Source organism: Chlamydotis macqueenii, chromosome 22 (assembly GCF_036417535.1).
Source record: "Chlamydotis macqueenii isolate bChlMac1 chromosome 22, bChlMac1.mat, whole genome shotgun sequence".
Lineage (NCBI taxonomy): Eukaryota > Metazoa > Chordata > Aves > Otidiformes > Otididae > Chlamydotis > Chlamydotis macqueenii.
The window spans coordinates 5511528-5527392 of NC_141577.1; the positions used below are offsets into that span (position 1 = coordinate 5511528).

Below are 15865 nucleotides of genomic sequence, written 5' to 3' on the forward strand. Positions count from 1 at the left end.
CGCGTACAAAGCAGGCAGCACAAGAGGAGTGGTCCAAACCTCACCTAAACCAAGAAGGCACTAGAAAGGAGGCGATGACTGGACTCATTCAGTCTAACCAAGCCAGAAGCTATAGGTCTGTAGAAGAAATCATAAAGTGGTTTTGGCCTGGGTTATCTAGGAAATCATAGAGGCTGACCACAGTTAACAGTATCTTTTGGGGAGATGAAGAGGTAACACACCCAAGGAGTTCATTCCTGATCTGAAGTTTGCATTTGTATGAAAGCAGACATTGAAGTAATCTGAACTGAGCCTGCTAGGACAGACTCCCAAGAGCAGCCTGACTGGGACCTCCCCCAGTCACTCCACATCTCTGGTAATATCAGCTCCCCTGCTCCAGCTTAAATCAGCAGCCCCTTTCCCAGTACACTGCACAGCCCTCCAAGACGATGTACAGATGTGTTCCTCTGTCCAGTCTGCACTGAATGCCAAGGGCTTCTTCCAGAGAAACCTCTTCTCAAATTGCTCAAGTTGACAATCCTGCATCTGTGGGCTGGCCATCACCCCCCCACTTATAGCTGGGACACTGTAGGCCACAATGGTGTCACACAGCCTGCTGCCCCCACAACCAACAGCCTACAGCATGCCTGTTTATTTTGGGGTTCAGCTACCTTTAAGAAATAAATCCAGTTGCCAACTCATTGCTGCTTACCAAGCCATCTGCTCTTCTGCAGATGCACAGAGAAAGCAAAGCTCTTCCTGGTCTCAAACAGCCCATCAGAGTCGACAGCCCAAGCAGGGCTCTCCCATCTGCAACACAAGCCCTGTCATTTACTTTTTGACCAGCTCTCCAGATTGCACAGGCATGACCAGCAGCAGGACAGGACAGGACTTTAACTCTGGCTCTGGAGTTGTGCAAGGGACAAGGCCAGGGGATGCTGACAGGCAACCCAAAGTGTGGTCCAAGTTTCCAGCCACTCCAATACTGGCATCCAGAGCCCCACTGCTACAGGGCAGGAAAGGGACACATGGGAATATTTCTGAACTCTGCAAAAGGACTGGCTGGGAACCCTTAAAAAAGAGAGAACCCTGCTCTGGGGTTCATCCCTGCTCTGGAAGAGCAGGAGATCAACAGCCACCTTGAGTTTTAGAGCCTTTGTGGTACAGAAAACTGCAGCAGAGAGCTCCTGCCAGAGCTGCATCCCAGCTGTCAGAGCTGTGCTTGGTCTGCAAGAAGCGTGAGGAGTCACCACCCGCTTGTCTGAGCGCCTTGGGTCAGCGGGCAGCAGGGCACCCTGCAACAGGGCAGCACCATCCACGTTAGGAACTTGCCCTCAGCACAGAGAAGGAGCATCTCACCCTCCCGGACACGCTTTGGGGATTGACTCAGTCCAAACATTAAACTAGAAATGCAATCCTTACACCTTAGATGTCAGGTGGGGGACACTAGTGACCCGATCCACAGCGTGCCGACGGGAACGAGGAAAGTGCTTCTCCCAGTGCTCGACACTGCACTGCACCTGGGCCGGAGACGAGCACTAAACAAATGCACACTGGAGATATTTCAGCTTTTATTAGCTAATTCATCTGTACATTCTCACGGGGTTGTTGAGTGACAGCTGCCAGGAGCTGTCAGCAGCAGGGGGCAGCAGCAGCCGGGAGTTCAGAGGAGCCTGGGAACAGCGGAAACAAAACCCCCTGGCTTCTACATTTAACCTTCTCCGAGTGAAGGAATTGGAAATCGAGTCACCTTTATCGCATTCAGAAAGGTGTTGGATTTACAGTCCTGTGTGTTCAGCATAAAGATCTCAGGTTGAAGCGACTGTCTGCAGAGCAGCTTGAAAACTATCCCAGGCTTGCTTTTTTTTTTTTTTTTTGAAGCCAGCGTCTTAAAGCTGCAGTACTCTCCATGCATCCTTCCCAGCGGTCCCAAAGCCAAATAACAAAAGAGCCCTTGCAAATAAATAATCATAGGAAAAATAAATAAGATTAGATCTGGAATATACAGTTACATGGTCTTTATTTGGTTTCAGAGGTGGAAAAAAGTGGAGCTAGACTGCAGCTTTAAGCCTGATGCCTGAATCAGCCTCAAACACTTTGTAAATTTTACAGTTGATTAGCTGCATGGGTCGGAGATCCAAAGTTGCACAGAGATGAACATTTAGGCACATACGCAACACCCTTCCCCAAGGCATACTTTATTTTGCTCAGACAGTTCAAAAAAAGCCTGCTGGGGGGGAAGTGCCCCCTTCCTGAGCTGAACAGACAAGACTGAAGACCTATTTACTGTCACAGTAAAAAGTCCCAACAAACATCTAACTGCACCCATGTTTGCAAGGAGAAACTAGTTCAAACCATGCACCAGGGAGACAATCCTCTCTCGGGGGATCCTTTAACTTCACTGGCACCACAGAATCCTTCAGCAAATCCAGATACCGGCAGGGCTGTCAGCTGCCCATCGCTTCCTGTGCTCAAAACCTAGTTGTGGAAAGTCGTAAGTCCATTATTTCTACTTAAGCCAGAAATCCTGTTAATGCCATTTAGAGGCAGCTCTACAGCAAGAGCTCTTGATCTGCTCTGTGGTTGGGGTACACAGCCTCTCCCCAGGAACTCCCAAATGAAAAACCACACAGAAGAGAAAAAGCAATCCATTGCAAGCCAGTGTGTGATGATTGTCTCTCTGGAGAGGTCAGGAATCCAGGACAGGGCAAGGCAGGAGGATGGCAGGTGGAGAAGGAAGTTCAAAACAAACTCAAAACCACCAAGACACAAGGAGGAGCTCAAAGCCCCTCAACAGCTGATGGCACTGGGTTGCTGTTTGCTAACAAAGTCTGAAATGAAGTCAAACTCATTCTGTCCCAAGAATAGCTCTGGCAGCTCCTGAATCCGGTCCAAACCCAGTTCCAGGACAAGGGATGTCAAGACCTCCTCATCTATGAGATCAGTGTCCATAATGTTCAAGGTCAGCGCTGGTGAGGGCATATGCTGCATGCCTGGGTGCTGGCTCGGACCCACTCTGTACTGCTGGGCACCGGCTGCCATGGGCCCATTGCTCATACCCAGTGGGTGACCCTGGTACTGGGTGTTGAGTTTTTGTAGGTGCATGCTAGCCATTAGCTGCTGGGTGCCCACCGGCCCCATGTACTGCTGCTGCTGACCGGGGCCATTGAACATCATCGCATTCTGCATCTGGTGGTGGCCCAGCTGTCCGCTGAGGTTGGGTCTCGGCCTCATCGCACCGTCCATGCCGGCCCCTCCGTACGGCATCATCTGGCTGGCGGCGGGCAGAGTCCTCAGCACATGCTGCCCGTGCTGCGGTGGTCCCTGCAGCCCGCTCACCCCCATGCGGTAGCTCTGCAGCCCGCTGCCGCCGTGGCTCATGGACATCATCATGTGCTCAGCCATGGCTCCAGGCCCCTGCAAGGCGACACGCGGCTCAGGGCACGGCTCCCGGGGACGGCACCGCTCCCCGCTCCCCTCCGAGGATCCCGGAGCACCGGGAAGGCACCGGCCCTGGCAGGCCTAGCCGCCGCCGGACAAAGCTCAGCGCGGCGCCCCCGCGCCCCTACCCCGCGGCCGGGAGCCGGGCTGAGCCCGCGCGGCTACGCACCGATCCGGGGCTCCGGCACGCAACGGCTCCGCACGCCGGCTCGGCTCGGCTCAGCTCGCCGTGCGCTGGGAGCCGCGCTCCCGCCTCTTATACGGACGCGGGCAGGGGCGGCCCGACCCGGCCCCGTGCCGCCCATTGGAGCGCGGCCCGGCGCTGCCCGGCCCCCGACGGGGCGGGCGGGAGGGCGGCACAACGGCACGGCGCGGCCCGGCCCGGCCCGGCGCGGCGCGGCTCCTGGCGGGTGAGCCCGAGGTGAGGGGGAGCGGCTGGCTCCAGCACGGCAGGCACTGGTGTTAGCGTGTCCCCGCTGTTAGGGTTTTGGGATCGGGCGCTCTCCCCTCGGATCTCAGGTGCAGACGCCTTGGGCAGGCTGAGGAGGAAAGGAATGGATGACACCCAGCACCCCCAGCCCTCCATTTCCCACCAATACCCTGCTGGGGGCCAGAAGCCCCCCAGTGCATGTCCGGTTCCTGCGCAGGATGCCTGGTGTTACCATCCCCACAGATGGAGGGTGTGTCGTCCTCTTTTTCCGCATCAGCATCAAGGACAACGGGCATGCAGGTGGTTGGGAAGAAGGCACAGTGTTCCCCGTGTGCTGGGCTGGGGATCCCTCAGCGTGGTGTGGGCAGCACCATTCCTCCAGGGATACTCGGCTGCAGAAAACTCAGGTCATCCCTATTCAGTACACCGCTTATGTGCCCTGGGGTAAAGATTGGGCCTGGGGTGACTGGAGAACCTCGGGCGGGTCATTTCTGCTCCCAGCCCATGTGTGCTGGCAATGGTGGTGTGTTCATGTGAAGCGCTAATTTTGTACTGTACTCTGCTTCCTGAGCAGGGACCCTGTCTGCCTCTGATACTGCAAACAGCGTAAGATGAGCTCTCTGGAGAGAGCCATCCCTCCCATCGCTCCGGCGCCTTCCTCTCCCCCAGCGTCGCTCTGACCAAGCCTTTGTACCCCATCATGCGGCTGGCTGGGGCGCAGGTACCCACTGCGGAGGTTGTGCTGAGCTTCCTCTTCACGATGAATGATGTGCACGCAGACCTTTGCCAAGTGTTTCCGGGGCCGCTGCACACTTGGCCCCTGCCAGCAAGTGCCCAGGTGCCCAGGGTGCTGGCCGTCGTGAGAACCCCTTGCTTGGCGGCGGTTCTGGCTGCAGGGTCAGCGCTGGGGTGCTGCCACGCAGCGGGACCTTACCAGCCAAAGCGACTGAGGTTGCTTACTTAGCGGCATCAACTGGTGGGTGGTTACTCTGCCCGTGGTGCCCTCCCAGCAGGGATGCACCAACGTTGTCTAAACACAGCTGAAGGTGTTTGTTACACCGTGAATGTTACAAGCAGGTATTTATTTGCTGGTGTAACTCTGCAGCAGCCTCTTTCACCTCTGGGTGCAGTTTTGGCTTGCGGAGTCCCAGTGCAACCCCCATGCTCACCCACCGAACCAAATTATTTTACCATGGGCCTAGACTACACCGGCGCTGTCTGTAGGACGCGGTGCTGTCCAGTAGCATATGAAAGCACACTTGTGATTCCCCCCACCCCCGTTGTTGTTGGTTTTTTTTTTGTAGGAACCCAGAGACTTTTTTTTTTTAAAGATTAGTCTTGCATGGTTACCCACCTGGAAGGCAGGTGATGGCAAAGTTAAAACTTGCTTCTCCAGCTTCATTCTGTCTGTGTGCTCTCCTGCGCAGCCTTTAACTACAGCGCTACGGACCATGGCTCCGGTAATAACAGACAGACCTTTGCTGGAGACTTGGAGCAGGCTGTTTCATGGAGCTAGGCAGCATTTGTGTGTTCTGCGATTCGTTACGCTCATGGACCCTGTTGAGCAGAAGGAGGTGCCAGCAAAGTGTTTCAAAGGTTGCCGAAGAAGTTGTTTGTTGCTAACTGTATTCCCTGAGAGATGAGGTCTAAGTATGTTCTGTCATGAAGGGATGGAAGTTAGGCAGCACAGGCGTCTTGCACGAGCACCTAACCACACAGTGCTGACCCAAAGGTCACTTGGGTTACTTGTATGGAATATCTCTATACCAAAACACCTGAAACCAGCAACTCAGAGCAGATCATGCCCAGGAGCCATCAGCTTCCAGATGGGAACAGCCAGGAATGGGAAGTGTCTTCTCTTACCTGGACAGGGCGCAGAGCCGTTAACCTCCAGGACACCCTGGGAGTTGCTTTTGTTTGTGCCACCTTCTGCCTTGTTAAGTGGCTGGGATGGGTTTCAGGTGTTGTTGGTGAGCCTCTAACTGATGAATCAGTTGGTTAATTGTCTAGAGTAATTATGTAATGATTGTTTTTTAACTCTAGAGATTTTGACAAATGCATTTTTTAGTGTAATAAACACATGCTCACATACATATACCTGCCTGCCTGCGAGTTCACACGCAGATGCACACCCAGGTGAGGAACAAATACAAGGGGAGTGTCTGCCCTCGTCTTTGCAGATGCATCCAGCCACAAAATCCTCTCTCACTTGGAGGAGAGGTGCGGTGTGTAGCGCAAGACCTGGTCAGGGACAGGAATTCTTGGACAGGAGTACCAGCTGGGAAGGGGGTCTCCACAGCCATTTGCATTGCAAAAGACCCCAGGGGTGGTATGTGGCCCAGCATTTCGGAAAAAAAATTGGCAGATGAGAGAGCGTGCTCGCTGAACACCAGTGTGAAAATCCCCTCCATCTCTACGCTGACTTATGTCCCTTCTGCTTTGGGAAGCATAAGCCAGATCAGCAGCTCATCCTGTCTGAAAATAATTTCACCAGAAATGGAGCTATGTTGGCTGAGATCAGCTGATCTAGCTTGCACGTTGTCCCCTAAATGTTTCACCAGCATAACCTGGGGTGTTTTGAGAGGAACCAAGTGCCTGCAGAAAAGGAAGGGTATGGGAGGAAGAGAGGCATTGTGGCGGCGAGATGTGTCCACAGCCTCCATGTTTGCCATGTTGTGTGCCATCAGCCTGTGCTCTGTGTCTTGAGGACTTCCCATTCTCAAACCAGTAACATTTTATTTTATGAGGACCAACATAGACTTATCTGCTGCATTTCACTGCCCAGCCAACAGCTAGGGAGCAGAGCTGGGGAAGGTCTGACTAGTCCTGGTAGGATCCCACTTTTTGTCCCAGAACAAGCAGTGGTTCCTCATCATGCTGAGGTCTCAAGCTTGAAGGACTCAAACTGTGTATGACTTGATGTAACCCCAGGTTTGCGGTCTCTCCTCCATCTCCCCATGCACTGCAATCTGCCACCAGCCCACGGACAGACTGGCCTTTCTGGGAAAGCAGATAAACTGCCTGTGTACCAGATCCAGCCCTGGGGCTGTCAGTTGGCCAGCCCTGACTCAAGTCACCACATGAGCCACCTCCAGGAGTGTGTCATTCACGGCTTCCTGACATGGGACTTCCCCAGTCTGGCTGTACTGGTGTCATCAGCCCTGTGTTATCGAGAGTGGATTACCCCAGCTGGGAATTGGTTGTTGCTCCAGTGGCACCAGTTTGGCTCTGCGTGACTGGTGACCTGGAAGCACTGCCTGCGTGACTGTGTTCCAGGTCAAGGCATCCGTGTGGGTGGGCATCAGTTCAGGGATCTGATCACCAGCACATTGCGGACCGTTCTTTTCCCTCTTAGGAGGATGCTTGTGGTCTGTGTTACCCATGAGGTTGTTTGTGTGAGGTGTTCCCTCCTCATATTTAATCCCTCATCATCATTGGCTGCACAGCTCCAGTGGTATTACTGCAGTAAAGTCATGTTCCCAAAGCCCCGCAGGGATGAGAGGTGGCATGGACAAGCACTTTTTGTAAGCTGAGATGTGAACACTTTCATCTCGCAATGTTTTTTGCATGTGTCAGAACTGGTTCTTGCTAATTCCACCTACAGTTCAAGATCTCTTTTTTTTGCAAAAGTCTGAGAGCCTGAGTTTTGGGGAAGAGTTAAAAAAAAAAAAAGAGAAGGTTTTTATAAAGAACTTTGTAGGATGTAGGATGTACTGATGAATGGAGAGCGGGTAGAGGATTTTTTGGGGAATTTCCTCTGACCAAGTGATTCTCACTAAGCATTTCAGTTTACAACCCACTCGCTGCTGTGGGGTGTGATTTACCCTAGCATGGAGATTGCAAAACAATTTGAGTAGCAATGTGAGCCATGTATTTGGGTGTAGATGGAAGGATCTAAGGAACCCCATGATTGAAAGACTCCTGGATGCCCAGCTGAGTCAATGCTTGGCCCTGCAGAGCTCCTGTAAGTTTCAAAGCAATTGAGATGTGCAGATAGAAGCTAAAGCAATTTGAGATACTAGCTCTTAAGGCAGAAGTTTGCCTTTGAGGGACAAATGTCCAGGAAAACCCCCTTTGCAGTACCCCACTCACTGAAGGACAAATATGGAGAGTAGAAATGTGCAGCAGGAAGCTGGAAATCTGCGGAGGTGTGACCTAAACTGGGGTCCATCAAGTATGACTGTCTGACATTGCCGTATCTGGGTCTGGCCTTGGGCAGACGCAGGGAGCAGCGTGCATGCATCACCTCCACATCAGCTTTACCTCCTTGGAGCTCTCAGCTGTATCAGAAAGGATTCCTCAAAAATTGTTTTTTCCAGAAGATGCCAAGCATCAGGTGCGCTGGTCCTTTTGCATGCTGTTGGCTTGCAGTAGCTCCCTTGGACACGGCAGCTGGTTGACTGTGTGTGGCATTTGAGAAGATCTTGGGTTGGACAAGTCCAGATCTGAATCACTAAAGCATGTGTTTTGTTCCGTGAAGAGTGGGAAATAGAAGGGCACACAGCGTGCAGGAGGATCAGCTATTAAACATCAAGGCAGTCATAATACATGGCAGCAACCAGCTCCCACCTGCCTTTTTCTCCAGGCATAAGGTGGATAAAGAAATCTGCTGGACTCAAAGTGGCCCAGAGCCCACGTTGCCCACCCCACAGTGTTAGGTTTTGCCAGCTGCTTTTCCCTTTCTGGTAGGAGGGTTACCACGGTCCGATTCCTTTGAGGTCTGCCTGGGGGTGCACACCCGCTGCCTCTCCCTGCACCACCAAGGAGCTCAAAGCTTTTCTACCTAATGTTTGACTATGTTGGGACATCCAATTTAATAAAATGTTCACTATCAGCTGCTGGAGCTCTCTATACCATATCTCAAAAGGATCCTATTGAGTTTCTGCTGCACATGTAATGCTTTCCTAGCAGATTTGTTTATTGGCAATCAGGAGATGAAACAGCGATGCAACGCACTGTCATTTTTTTGTTTGTTTAAGGATGATCACAGTGGTTTGCAAACCTCGACTCTGAAGCTGAAAAGTCCAACAGAGGCCATGGTGATATAAACGTTGAACCAGGAGTGAATTCAGATGGAGTTTCTCCAGTTTGGCTTTAAATAAGTATGTCAACAAGCCGAGATTTAGAAGTTAAATTAAATATTAAGCTTCTTGATGCAGAGTGTAACTTGGTGTCTTACAGAAGTCTGGGACAAAGAGAACTAGAGGGATAATGGCCAACAGTAAATTATTTCAGACGTGTCTTACCAGACCTATTCCTTGCCTCCAGATGGGTCAGATGTGGGTAAATGAGGGGACAAGCACTGTTCCCTGGGCAGGACATGGAGAATCTGTGGTGCCATGGGGGCCACAGGTCCCAGCACAGCCGAGCAAGAGGGGCGGTGGATCCGAGTTCCCCCAGGGCTTTGCAGCAGGACACATCAGGTTCTCCGGGAAGGTGCCCCAGGCACAACTTGCTTGGTGATGGGTCTGTGGAGTTGTCACTCCGCACGTGGTCTGCAGGGGAGGACTTTGCCTGGCTCAGCCACGGCGTTGTGCCTTCCCTCTGTAAAGCAGACACATTAGTGCGTGTGGGGCAGGAACAGCCTCATGTGTGGAGCTCCCTGGAGCAAATGCCTCCTAGGTAGATGCACAGGAGAGAGATGAGTCGAGTGTGGGTTTCACCAACAGCAGTCATGGGTGTCCAGCAGAAAAGAATTTTCATTAAGATTTATAAAAACAACAGACAAAGAATATGGAGGAAAGCGAGGAGCCCAGGAGGGGCACGGTGCGGCTCCTCTCCAGGGCGCTCACGGTGCCTCCCCGTCTGGCGGCTGGGCAGCCACGCAGCAGCGACATAAGGATGCACCGAACGGCAACTCAGAATTCCCTCTCCCCAATTTCTGCGTGGTAAAAGCGTCCTCCAGGAGAGCTGAATCCAGGTGCAACATTATCCTGCGATTCCTCATCTGCATTTAGATGGAAACACTTCGTAAAAGGCAGGAGGTGTTAGGCAGAGGCTAGAAGTGCACGTGGCCCAGGGGAGGGGGTGAAGGGCGGGTTGCTCCCCGACAGACCCTCTGGATGCAGGGACTGTTAGTGCTGAGAGCGAGCCTGACCAGTCTGCAGCTGGTGGCCAGCTCTGGGGAAACTGGATTCTCCATCAACCCTGCTGGGCTTCGGGAGCAAAGATGCCAAGGAAGGGAAGGCTGTGCCTCCGCTCGGCTCTGTGGGAGCCTGCCAAACACACAGGTGGCTCATGTGCAAGCTCCCTGCACACATACTCCGCGACGCATGGCTTCCTGCATGCGCTGATAGCGGTGTGGGACCACGCGCCCTTCGGCAGCATCTCACCTGCCAGGGCCACTGACTGGTGCAAAGGCAACTGAGACCAGAGCTGGGCACGGAGGGGTTTGGTGCTTCTTCCAAAGTGGCAGATGTCGGCAGGGCAGCAGCTGACCCCAGCACCAGTGTGCTCCAACCACTGAGTTGCCTTGCCCAGCTTGTAAACAACTTCTTCTATTTTTTTTTTTCTGTCTGGGCTAATCTTGCTCTGTGGGGGCAGATAACATCACTGGAATCTTTCCAGTGTCCTTTGCAAGTGCCTCCTGCTTTGGACTTTGGCTGGGACGCACACGAATGAGACACGAGCTTCCTCAATTGCTTTCTCTTGTTTGCTTTCCTCCAGGCCTGCCACACACCCCGTGTGCTGGCTGCTTCCTGCTCCGCTCCCTGCTCCGCGCCAGCGCCTTGTTCCCAGCCTCGGGGAAGGTGGCCAGGAGGCCAGCCCGGCACAGCCGCGTGCCTCCCTGGATGTCCTTGTGGGGCTGGGGCCGGGCTGCTGGCAGAGAGCAGGAGGGGGCCCTGAGGTGTGGCCTCTCCTCGCTGATGCCTGCAGAGCCGCTGTGGGGCTCGGCAAGGTCCTGCTCAGCATCCTGGCTCCTTGCCCCGCACCTTTGCCTTGCTCTGCTGTACTTCTGCCAACGCAGCCCGTTTGCGTTTAGACCTGCACCATGGTAGGCGTTGGCTGCACTTTAGCCTTGAAGGGCCAAAAGGCTTCTAGTCCTGGGGCAGAGCTGACCCCAGTACGGTTTGTGTGGTACCTGACCCCTCGCCCACCCAGCTGCCTGTCCCCCCTCTGCCCAGGGATCTCACTTATCACCCCCCGGAGCCCTCAGGGACCTCCCTTGTGGGATCTGATGACAGAAAAATCAGTCCTGCTTTGGAGAGAGTTGGCAGCCTGAGCACTACCCAGCCACGGACGTGCAGCCTGAACCTGGCCCAAAGGGCTCCGAGTGCTGCTCCAAGTGTGGCAGGAGCAGGCAGCCGACCAGACCGGTTTGCTGGCACAGCTTCTGACGTGGTACGGGGCCACACACGTCACCGGCTCCTGCCTCAGCTGCACGTGTCGCTGCTCACCTCTTCCCATGCTGTCACCCCTCCCCAGCACAGCCCTGTGCCTCGCCACGGCCAGGGAAACCCAGGTACTGACCCTGTTCTGGCCACAGGCTGGGCCACCAGCCTGCACAGCCCTTGCTAGTGCTTCATCAGTGTTTCCTATTTCTGCCCTTCCTTTCCACCTTGGAGTTTTCCAGGTTTCCGTATGGTGTCTGTGGTTATGGACTGCAAGCAAGCACATCGACTGTTCTTGAATGGTCCCTTCAGCCCCGTGACTGTCCTGCCCAGGTACCGCAGTGTGTCCTTTTCCCTGCCAAAGACAAGCCAAGGAGTAACTGCCTCTGATGTGAGCAACCCACAGGTCTGCTTCAGGTTAAGAAGCCGCTTTGCCTGAGGCCTGGCTTGCATTTCTGCCTGGGCATAGATTTCTGCCCACGTGGCCTCTCTGGATGTCTTGGTCACTGCGATTTCCCTCAGGCTGGATTTGAAGCAGAGGTGGACAGAGCAGCGGTGTGGTTTCTCTGGCAAGGAGCCTATTGACCCAGGCATCATGGGTCAAGGGTACCTCTTCTTGGGTTCCCGTGCGGTGCCCTGTCTCCCCCTGTTCCCACTGGCAGTGGGGATGGAGATGGGAGTGGGATCAGTGGAGATGGACAGCAGTGGGGCTTTCCCACTCAAATGACGGCTTCCCACTCACTCCTGCCAGTCACAGTGTCCTCTGGGGCATGGAGTCAGAGAGTTTTTAGGCTATTTCTTCTTATCTCTTGGCGCCTGCGTTGCTACTGTCTTCAGGCAGATTAGCTGGTGGCGGTTTCTCTGGTCTGCTGAAGTTGCCTCGTGCAACTGTCTTGCACTTGGAGATGGGGGGTAGTCAGGGTGGTGGTGAGTCTTTCGTGGGGGGTGGGCTGTAGTGTGGTGTTTCTTGCATTATCGTCAGAAATAGCTGTTGCTGTTTATCTGCCTTCTCTTTCCTTCACATTAGGCAACCTCCTTTTCAAATGGCAGTGGCTGTTTTTCCTGGGTCGATGTAGCAACAATGCTCTTCCTGGTATTTCCAGACCCTCATGGCTATGATGATGCTTGTCCAGCCTCACTCATGCCCCTTTCAGTCCCCTGACTGCCTTAGGATGCCCAAGTGCTTTTCCACTTTCTAACCAGTAGAAGAGTTGAGCAGGTCCTGCTCTACGGTGAAACCCTGGGAAGATGTGAGCTTGTGGGTGGGCTGCGTGGCCGGCAGCGTCTCCAGTTTGCGTGGCCAGGGGAGGAACAGGACGCGTGACTCAGGGCAACTGAAAGTTTTGTCCTGGGAGAGCTGCCTGGGATCCAGGTCACTGGGACCTGTTTGTCAGGTTCCTATTTTTGTTATTCATGGGCTCAGTATTCCTGAAAACAAGTCATGATGTTGTCAGCTAATTGGTGGGACAGGGCGTCGGAGTGCCGAAGGTGTCCTGTGCAGAGTGCCTCTTTGCGTGGCTGGATGTCAGCACTGCCGTGACCGCGGGCAGTTGTGCCGGTCCCACGGCTGCCTCTGGCAGGAGCTGCTCCTCTTGGGCCGTGATGCTGGGAAAGGCCCCTGGGACCACGTGGGGACCTGCCTTCCCACCAGCCTCATAGAGTCATGGAACGGTTTGGGTTGGAAGGGACCGTTAAAGCCCATCCAGTCCAACCCCCCTGCAAGGAGCAGGGACATCTCCAACCAGATCAGGTTGCTCACAGCCCTGGCCAACCTGGCCTGGAACGTTTCCAGGGATGGGGCTTCCACCACCTCTCTGGGCAACCTGGGCCAGTGTGACACCACCCTCAGTGTAAAAAATTTCTTCCTCCTCCAAAGCCAGGGCAGAGTATCACAGCCTTTGCCACCAGAGAAGACTTTCAGGCTCTGTAACTTGTGGCTGCAGCTTTTTGCATGGAGGGCTGTGCATGGAGGCTGCGGGCTGAGCTTGCAGCAGGTGGGGGGCTTCATCCTCCAGCTGGCCCTCTCCTGCATCAGGGATGAGCTCTGCTGGACCCCAGCTTGGGCTGTGGGCTGATGACACTGTCCAAGTTGTCACTGGGTTGGGGTAGGATGGGACAGAGCTGTGCAGGTGAGTCACTGCTGTGTGAGGGATGAGGAACTGCTGCTTATATAGAGAAGGGAAAGAGCTGACAACAAGTTCTGTGAGGGTCCTTGACATGGGCTGAACCAGCTCAGGAGGCTGTAGACGCTTCTGGGCAAGAAGATACCTGGGGTGACTACTGCTGCCTCCTTGGTTTGCAAAAACTTCTTCCTGGAGCTGCACAGGATGTTTCTATCCGGGCCAAACTTCAGCAGAAAATCCTGCTAGCTCAACCAGGGATTTCACTGATAAGTGTTTTTTAGTTAATGTAAAAACTTCTAAATGAAAATGTTTGTTTCATTTCAAAGAAACAAATAATAAATTTTTATTGCATCATCCATTCTCCTTTTTATCATGGTGAAAGGAGCCGTACCTCCTTCTGATGTCAGAAATAAAGAAGAAAACATCTGTTGGTGTTTGTGGTGAAAGAAACACAGCTGTGCATATCTCACTGAGCAGCCGTCCTGCCGCTACCTGCCTGGACTTCAGTCATCTTGTCATGTCACCAGGGTGGCAATGTTGGTAGAGCCAAGCGGCACTGCTGGCCTGCTGCAGTGGACATGTGCCAAACAGCCGGAGGTCGGCCAAAGCAGCAAGGCTCGTGGCCAGAGGAAGCCCAATTTTCATGGGGACATGTTTTCTTTGTACATGAAGAACATGGTCTGGATGCTTAAGTGAGACATCAATTTATTTGGAATAATTGGAAAACATGTGCTACCCAAAAATGTGCGTTCCTGGCCAGTATCCACTGAAATCCATGAGAGCTATTGGCACATGCAATGTCAGGAAAACAGCTCGTGTTGCTGCTGCCATTGTCAGGATTAAAACGCAATTGCCCTTTTTGGGAATGCTGATTGCTGAGGGCATCTGTTGTGTAAGGGACAAGCTGGTGAAAGCAGTGGAGTGCCAGGCGGGGAGAGAAATCATCCTCCTGTTTGCCACAGGCCATGCTATGTGCTTTTGAAAGGCATTTTTAGGTCCTTGCTCTATATTGTGTTCCTCCTTTTCAGGCTCCAGCAAAGGCGGTGTTGGGATAGTGGGTTCGGGGTGGGGTACAGGAGAGGTGGAAGCAGCTGAGCAGGGAGGTCCCTGGCTTCATGTGAGACATAGAATCACGGGATGGAGTTAAGAAGAGGAAAATGAGAGCCAGACTTTGTGGCAAATCTCCTGCCTGGGAGAAGAATTTGGCCACAGGCCAGCATCCCACTGTAGAGCCTTTGGTGCCTCTTCACCCAGGTAAAGCAATGCTCAAGGAGGTGTTTGGTGTGGGGTGAGCCTGCAGCAGAGCCTGGAGGACCGAGGGCTCTCTCTCTCCTTCCCCTCCTTTCTCCACTTGCCCTGCCCCATCTCTCTCTGTTGCCGAGTTTACAGACAGAGTTGTGCATGGCCTGCATGGCGTTGCCTCAAGGGATGCTCCTGTCTATCTTAGTGGAGGAGAGGCTGGGGCTAGACTCTGAGGTTCTTCTGTCACTGGGGTGTCTCTGGTGCTGTGTCATCAGTCACATGCTGGCACCCATCAAAGATATAATTTCCTGACGTCAACACCCACGTGCCGCCAGTTCTGGCCTTGGCAAGGTCTGAGTTGGGCTCTGCAGCTGAGCGCCTGAAATGGGTTTTGGGAAGAGCTGAGGGTCTGCAGCGAGAATCTCCATCTTAAAAAATAACAGCCCCTGAGAGACACCAGTGCAAGGCTGGGGTCTGCGTGGAGTTAGAGACCTCTCACCTTGCACAAGGGTGGAGGCCTTGGGTGAGACTTGGGCCACCACACCTCTACCTGTGTCCCTGTATAGGTGACTGTGGCTTGACGGTGCTGTGCTTTCCAGCAGCGCTGTGAAGGCATTCCCATCTGCTGGGGTGAGGCAGCTGTGTTAGTGTTGTCCTTCGAAAACAACCCATGGGATTGTGCTGCATGACTGCATTTTTGCAGGCGGCTGAATTGCCTTCTCACTGGGATAGTTATCTGCCAGTTTAGGGACTTCCAGCAGCACAGAGAGAGGTCCACCAAGTCCTGAAGCTGGCGCTAGATAAGCAAGGAGGAAGGGAGCTGGGATAGGAAGTGAGATGTCCTCCTTGCTGTGGATATGTGCCATTAATTTGTCCCACTGTATCTCATGAAATGCACCCTCAACCTTGGAGATCAGTTTGGAGCCGCTCTCAAGTCACCATCCCGGATCCACTACAGTCAACTGCCAGGTGTGCTTTGGCCACAAGTCCTGAGGCAAAGGTCCAAAGGGCTCTGTCCGGGGACACCAGGAGCTGAGCTCCCCCAGAACTGAGCAAAGAGGACCACCAGACTGCTGGGAGCAAAGCGAGAAGAAACAACAGGAGCCACGTTGCATCCAGGGTGGTGCAGTCCCGGTGGTCCCCAGGACCTCCTCTCGGCATTTTCAGCTGGAGGCTGTCAGGTGAAAGGGTGCTGGGTTTGGATTTGAGAGGCCCAGCATGGATGTGGGGCCTCCGCAGTAGCTCCTGGGTGCAGAGAGCTGCTGTAGATCTCCCCACATGAACAGCTGATCCATGTTGCACAGGTTTCCCCACGGTTC

The 15865-nt window shown here is 53.7% G+C and overlaps 1 protein-coding gene across 1 annotated transcript; it reads right to left on the reverse strand.

Moving 5' to 3' along the window:
• Window positions 1-1537: 1537 nt before the first annotated feature.
• CITED4 (Cbp/p300 interacting transactivator with ED-rich tail 4) lies at window positions 1538-3658 on the reverse strand. The gene is made up of 2 exons (XM_086765279.1): window positions 3590-3658; window positions 1538-3396 (listed from the first exon to the last, which is right to left on the reverse strand). The coding sequence occupies exon 2, from the start codon at window positions 3382-3384 to the stop codon at window positions 2770-2772; it is 615 nt and encodes a 204-aa protein (XP_086621405.1). The 5' UTR covers window positions 3385-3396; window positions 3590-3658; the 3' UTR covers window positions 1538-2769.
• Window positions 3659-15865: the final 12207 nt, after the last annotated feature.